Genomic DNA, 7,621 nt, shown 5'->3' on the forward strand with positions numbered 1-7,621 from the left:
TCTTTTTTTTCTCTGACCTGTGGTACTGCTAACAGGTATGCGTGCGTGCGTGTGCGGTTGTGTGTGTTGGGGTTGGTAGGGCGATGTTTGGAGAAGACTTTAAATTGCTGTCAGGAGACCCCAGTGCTGTGAATCAATACGCAGTTAGTTCGTCGCACAGAGTAATCCTCCAGACGTTCTCCCAGCGGTGAGACAGACGCACTGCTGGCCTCGGTCTGAACACTGTTATCACCAGCGTGGCAGCTTCACTCGTGCATTCCAAAAACGCTCCATCCACGGGCCCTTTTCCTCCTGTCATCACAGGGCATTTCTGGGTTTTGTTACACATTGTGTTTCGCCCTGAATATGGAAATTAATTCTCAAGATTGTCCAGCAATCTTTCAAACATACAATGATGTTAAATTACTATAACACAAGGGAAAAAGATGCCGAATTGGCTGTCATAAAATGTTCTGTTTGATGGTCAAAGATATTTATAAGAGTCAGAGCTGTTCAATGTGCACAAAATAGGAAATGTGAGGAGTGGGAGATGGTTCAGTCCAAGATGTTGCTAAACCCAAACAAAGCTCTCATTGCCAATTATTTCATTTTGATTCCTTTTATATGACATTCATTGAATTAGTCATTTAATTACCTTGAGATTAGCGCACTCCCAAATGACAGCTCTGCCCAAGCAAAGATGAGATTAATGTGCACTTTGATGATGTGATGCTGTAAAGGTGCGATGGGGTGCTGGTCGCAGTGTTCTCCGCGCTCTCCCGTGGCCCCAGCAGGGGGCGTCGTGCTTAACGTCTTCTTTTCGGCTTCGTCCGCAGGGACCCCGGACGAGGCGGGCGATCAGCGGAGGTCTCGCGCGCAGACGGAGAACTTTGAGGCGGGCGGCGCGTCTGCGGCGGGAAGCTCGGCGCACAGCGGCCTGTTGACCCTGAGCGCCGTGTGCGCGTTGGCGGTGCTGCGCTGGTAACGTCGGCGGTTCTCCCGGCGCGCCGCGTTCTGGAATGCCCTTCTACACCAGGGAACGCACGCAAGGTGCCAGAAGCACCGCTGCCGAGGCACGGAAGCCCTGGCGCAACGCCTCTCCAAGTGCCTGTTCTGTCAAGGACCACGGGTGGGAATATTAGCAAACTCCTCAGCATGGAAGCAGATGAGGCCTCACTCTTACTCTCTCTATCTCTCTCATTCACTCTCTCTCTCTCTCTGTCTGTCTCTCACTCACTCTCTTTCTCTATCTCTTCTCTTCTGTCTCTCACTCACTCTCTCTCTTCTCTCTCACTCACTCACTCTCTCTCTCTCTCTCACTCACTCACTCACTCACTCCCTCTCTCTCACTCACTCACTCACTTTCTCTCTCTTCCTCTCTCCCCCCCTCTCTTTCTCTCTCTCTCTCTCTCCCTCTCTCCATCACTTCCACTCTGTCATGGTTTTTCAGTTATATTTGAAATGCTTTATTGGCAAGTAATACAGACCAGTAAATACCGCCAAAGCATAAAAATGTGTTTATCTCATAAACAACATCGGGAGTTGTTTCTCTTTCTCTTCGTTTAGGCATGAATTTCCACTCAAACACATTTTCTTCTCTGCTGTTGACAATACAAGTGTTAAAACAATCTAATCTCACTGCCATGGAATGCTCCTTTGCCTGAAAAACTTAAACTTTTCAAATATATATATTGTTAATTTAATTCTCTTACGGTATCTTACTCTGTGTAAGATAAAATCATAGAAGTGAAATAAATAAACATAATATGTTGTCTGCCAGCATTACTGCTTACAAGAAAGCCATTTAAGTCAGAGCATTTATTTTTCATCTCTTAGAATCCCATAGACATCACTGTCTTGGACTTGTACTGCAATGTCGATTTTGAAATGTGTTATTTTTGTGATGCTAATTATGAACTGTAAATCGTACTGCAGTATGCGTTTATTTCCAGTGTTATATTGTCTGTTGGCGGGAGGGCAGGCCAAAGGACGCACGTAGCCCTGTTTATGGAAACACCTCCTCTGTTGCCATGGAGATGTACGTGTCTCTGGACATCAGGATGTTGTCTATCGCTAACTTCGGCGTGTCCTTTACCTGAAACTTTCCTAATGTTTTGGGTCAGTGAATAAATGTTCTTTTTTCCAGGCTCCAGAGACACACCAGCTTGTTTCCAGGGGTTTATTTGTTGTCCTCTATTGCTGGATTTTTGCATATGCTGGGAATATGGTCCTGCCTGGATACTGGTCTGTGATTGGTCCTTTCCTCTGGGCTTCTTTGAGTAACCCTTCTGTTTATTGGCACACCAAGTAGACGTCTCGAAAGAACAAAGGGTTAGAAAATTAAAGTATAGCAGCTTTTCTTGTTGTTGGTTCCGATTCATGCCACGGTCTTTGCAAATGTTTATATGCTGTGTTTTGTCAAAGACTGTAAAAATAGTTCTTGTTCGAACGGAAACATTCTACAGAAGGCTTTGTAGATGAACCATTTGAGTACATTGGCCAACAACATGGACACCGGTTTCTTTTGGACAGGAGAAGACTGTAAGTAGTCACCCAGGTATGTCTTCATTCCCAATGAGCAGACAACCGTGAAAGGCTTTACGCAAATGCAAAAAGATGCGGAAAGGCATAGCATTGCTACTCTGTCTGGATATTTCAGTCTTAATCCTTTTATCCTTAATCCTTAACGCATGCCATCTTAATCCTTCAGACAGCACCGTCACACATTGAGTTTACGTTGCAAATTCAGTTGACTTTTTAAAGTGCTCAGGTGGGAATGATTAAGTCATAGCTGACATCATACGTGGGGCTTGCGCTGGTTAGAAGATGTGCTAGCAAAAAAAAGTGAAACTAAAGGATGGCTAGATGGCTGTTTTTTTAGCCAGTAAAAGCAGTAGATTGTACCACTCTGGGGTAGGTTCAGGTTGCCAAAGTCCTCATTGTTGCTCCATTGTGCCCCTGTGTCTATTGAGACAGAGCCCTGTATGAGGGGCATTGGGCTCCATCAAAAGATCACACATCGGCCCCCACCACCCCAGGCCTCGCCATCCCTGCACAATTTTTGAGGGCCCTTGTCGGTCAAGGCCTGTGGAATCTTGCTCACTGCCCCCCAATGCCCCCCCCCCCCCTGCCCCTTATGGGCCCCTGATGAGGGGTATGGTATTGTGGGGTACTGGCCTCAATGGTACCTGCTTTACTTCCCATTGTTTTGCATCTGTTTTGTCTGACAAGGAGCTACAGTAGAATGTGATACAGATTATATTGAACAGGATAAACACAACCGACCATAAATGTCTTTGTATTCTGACGTGCTAAAGATAAGCACTGTTCCATCTCAACAGCCAGTGTTTTTGGGTAGAACGCTTGTCCGACTGCAGTAGCACGGAGAGAATGCTGACGCCCAGTTACCGTCGAGTTTAATTAGCTCGTGAATTTTGTTCAGCGGCACAAGTGCTCAGTTCAGACTTGACAAGCCCATTGACGTTGTATCATAGTGTGTGGCTCTACAGGAAACTGTCTAAAGAGCAGATTGAATAAATAATAAACTTGCTGTTTACGCTGTATAACAGACACATAATAAATTGCAAGTCTTACCATACAGTTGCAAAAACTGAATAATTAACAGCACAGGTAGGCTATAGTGCATCTGTAGGAATAAGATTTTGCTTTTTCACTTGTAGCTGCTGTTCTTTCGTGACATAATAAACACAAATGTGCATCACATGATGGTTCTCACATAAAGGTTCATTTCTTAAATAGATATTAACATGGAGTGAAAATCTGAAGCAATCCTGCTGACTATAGTGGAAGGATTTGAGATGAATCTGTGCTAATGGAGGTTTGACTGTCTCTCAGATGCCTATCTTACAGACAAAGCTGTCATTTTTTGTCAAAATTTTTTCTACTGTAATATGAATCCGGTGTGGTACAGGAAACTGATGTTTCTCCTGCTGCTGGTCTAACTCAAATGTCATGGGAGAACAGCTTAATCATTTGAATATTTAAGTTCACACTCTCTTTTGCAGTTCCATTTTTTACAGAACTAATGGGACTGATACAGCATGTAAAAGATGGTGCAGTTTAAAATGTCTCTCCAAGCGTTTTCCTGAAAGAAGGCCCAAGAAAACGGGAAGTCTAATCAGTTCCTTAGCAGTGGCGGCACAGAACAGCATTTCTGTAATCATTTATACTTCTTACGACTCCTGTGAATTTTTTTTTATTTTTTTAAATGTCCTTGCAGTCTGGAAGTAAAATCATGCTTAACTAGTCTACTTTAAGATTCTCAGTCAGATACCATGTTGTTTATTAATAACAACAATCATAATCATAATCATAATAGTAGTGCTTTTCAAGTATAACAAAGACAGGATGACACTGTAGATTAGGTCTTATCTCCTGTGTATAATACTAATACACACACTGGTGAATATAGTGTCAGGATATTACTGCTGTAATTTATCTGTAGGTGTTGAATTTCCTGTGATGCTGAAAGGCATAATGAGGCTCTCTCAATCTTCAGTAGATGAAGAAAAATAACACACACACACAGACGCACAGAGACAAGTATGCGCATGCACGCACATACACTCATATATAGGGTTTGTACACACACAAACAACACACAGGCACAGATAAAAAGAGTATTTAATATGCATATATTGTCTGATGGAGATGTGATTTTTATATTCTTTTAGTTTAAGGGATGCGTCTCTGGTGTGGGATGTCTCCTGCTTTAGGTACATGTTTATGTGCATTCATCTTTCTTTCAGAATCCAACGACAGACAGGGTCAGCTCTTTACACTGAGACAGATTATGTAGGAGATCATCATAGAGGGAGCTACATTGAGAAGTCATAAATAGCAACAAGTAAAAGCAGGAGACTTCGAGTCTGGATCCCTTTCATAAGTTGGTCTGGACTTTGTCCAGGTGGCTGAGGTTAACTGTGCTGGTGTGCAGCAGTGTTGAGTGTTCTCTGTAGGATTGAGAGGCCTTTCCAAGACCAGTCCCAGAGCAGTCGACCATTCAATCAGTTCAGTACATTTTCATACAGTACTCTTCACACCAAAGGGTCTGATAGTGCTGAACAGAGAAAAATAAGCAAAATACTAGCAAGCCAGTTTAATTGGATATATTTAGATTAGATACAAGTGACCATTCACAAGTGGGTAATTATTTAACTCTTCCTTTGTCCGGTGGGAACTATTCCTTTATCTGGTGGGAATTTGAATCTTTTTAAAAATTCTGTCAATTAATTAGTCTAGTAAATCCTATTGTATCCAAATGGGTAGGCCACATGCTTGGTTCCAGGTACCATCCATTTTGTCTTCTGCAGCCAACTTTTGAAAAATGCTTCAAACGCTTTCCAGCCATACATCAGCTTGTTTTCATTTCTATTGTTGATATAATTGTTATTATTTTTATTTAAGAAAGTGGTAATATATGTGTCAACGGCATTGTAAAAGCTGGACATTGAACAACAATATTTCTGGGTTTTATTTAAGGTTTTAATAAGGTCTGTCTAGCTTAAGCCTTTTTTTTTTTTTTTTTTACTTTTTTTGGGGGATGTGGGAGGGGGGGCTGTTAAGTTCTTCAGGAGGTAAACACAAAGACAGAAGTTCCAGAACATACTTTTCCCGATTAGACTTCTTTAGACTGCGTATGTTTGCACATGTTGTTTCAGTTACCTGTATGGTACTAATTTTTTTTTTTTTTGGAAAAAAGTGTATATTAAACTAATATAAATTCTCTTTTTTATTCATAATTTATTCACTGATTATGGTATTTGTTCATTTTTCACTTCTGTTAACTTGTTTGTTTATTCTAAGTCAATTTTAATAAACAGTTACTACACAACTGCAATGTCTGATTCCTATTAAGTGAGCATTTTCTAAGCTTTTTATACACGCATGCACACACACACAGGTATATAGAGGAACTGGGCTTAGAACGCTGAATTTTAGGTTTTGTTCTCAGTTGGCTATATGGAAATGCTTGACACAAATATTTTTTGAGAACTTACTGTACTGTTACTTGCTAAATAAAGCTTTATGGCTTAGTGGTACTCATGACAGGGCAGCAGTGTAGTATAATATAGTAACCTAAAGGTCATAGGTTTGATTCCCTGTTAGGACACTGCCATTGTACCCTTGAGCAAGGTACTTAACCTGCATTGCCTCAGTATATATCCAACTGTATAAATGGATGCAGTGTAAATGCTATGTAAAACTTTGTTTAAGTCGCTCTGGATAAGAGCGTCTGCTAAATGCCTGTATGTAATTTTATGTAATGTACTCATCCTATAGGCTCAGTTAAACGAATGCCTTTGCAGATGCAGTTGGGTCATGCCGTGGATATCCTTTTGGAACTGATCTCAGATGTCACACCGACTTCATCCTCTTGAGATGGTTTAACTGGCTGCAGGACATGCCTTTCTACTGGTCACAGACCCGACAGGTACGATGACCGTTTGCTAGGATATCACGGTGGTGCTGGGTAAAAACATCAATCTGTCGAGGATGAAAGAAGAAAACACTGAAACTGTCTGGGCACACAGGTGTGTATTTTTCTTCTGTCGGGCTGATCCTGAGTGTTGTATCTAAGTAACGATGAGTGTATGTTTCCGCCTGATTGATACAGGAGCCTATTATGACAGACATGGTTGGCTGACAATTTATTGTGTCTTGACATACGAAAGTGAACTAAAGGCAAACTGGCATTTCAGTTATGGCTGATATCGCTTTAGGCCTCATTTTATTACGGTGTCATTAAATATAGAGGTGAATTTTGCTCATTTTCCATATTTGTGCTGCTCAACCTGTGACAGACAGGGAAGATTATATATATATGTGAAATCTTATATTTATATGTATAGTTACGGCTTGTTGGGACATGTCCCATACCTCTACAGCACTTTTCGGTTTTTCCTGCAGAACCACAGTGACCACAGACCCTTATTAACTTCTGTCCCATCTGAACTCATGTGAACAGACAGCTGTTTCGCCTTAGTTCGAGTGTGAATGGTGTTGGGGGACGGGGTCAATTCATCTGTCGCAACCAAGCGGTTGTGCTGACCGTTCCCCCTCACACACCAGCACATTCACACCTCGTCGCACACCCACTTAAACGATTTTTTCCATTCTTAGATTTTAGTAACTAATTCAGGCGTGCACCTATTAGTGTCTTACACAGCATAAGGAGCATTGCAGATGTTAATGAAAACTATTTGGGGAAGGAGGTGGGGGGGGGGTAACACTTGATTCATCTCGCTGCTCAAAATGAAAGAGAAGCACGCTACGGTTAGATTGAACAGATGCCTGCGTAATTAAATCCTGTTTACAGACGGGTGTCCGCACCGAGGACTGTGTCTGGCCTCGCGCGTGACGCAGGTTCTGTTTTTGACGGTCGGATTAATTCTGGAGGGTAAATATGGAGGGGTGATTTCATGCCTCGGCTCACCTGGCCCGTCCCGGGCATCGATTCTCCCCACGTCACGCCCCGGCGCTCCGGAAATCTTCTCGGGCAAAACAATTTAGTTAATGACCCGTCATGGAGAGCAAATGACAAAACTCCATCTCACCTTAGTGATGGACTGGAGAGACATGCATGGCAACGCACATGCTTTGCTTTATTCAGCGCTCCATT

General features: G+C 42.3%; 1 protein-coding gene across 1 annotated transcript in view; it reads left to right on the forward strand.

Annotated features, from left to right (window-relative positions):
- The window catches only part of gpc5a (glypican 5a), a 166,075-nt gene extending 160,242 nt beyond the window's left edge, over positions 1–5,833 (forward strand). Inside the window, exon 8 of the mRNA XM_064310028.1 lies at positions 816–5,833. Coding sequence (XP_064166098.1) covers positions 816–964 — 149 coding nt within the window. The 3' untranslated portion in view covers positions 965–5,833. The remainder of the gene's footprint in view (positions 1–815) is intronic.
- The last annotated feature ends 1,788 nt before the right edge of the window (positions 5,834–7,621 follow it).

Source organism: Anguilla rostrata, chromosome 15 (genome assembly GCF_018555375.3).
Source record: "Anguilla rostrata isolate EN2019 chromosome 15, ASM1855537v3, whole genome shotgun sequence".
NCBI lineage: Eukaryota > Metazoa > Chordata > Actinopteri > Anguilliformes > Anguillidae > Anguilla > Anguilla rostrata.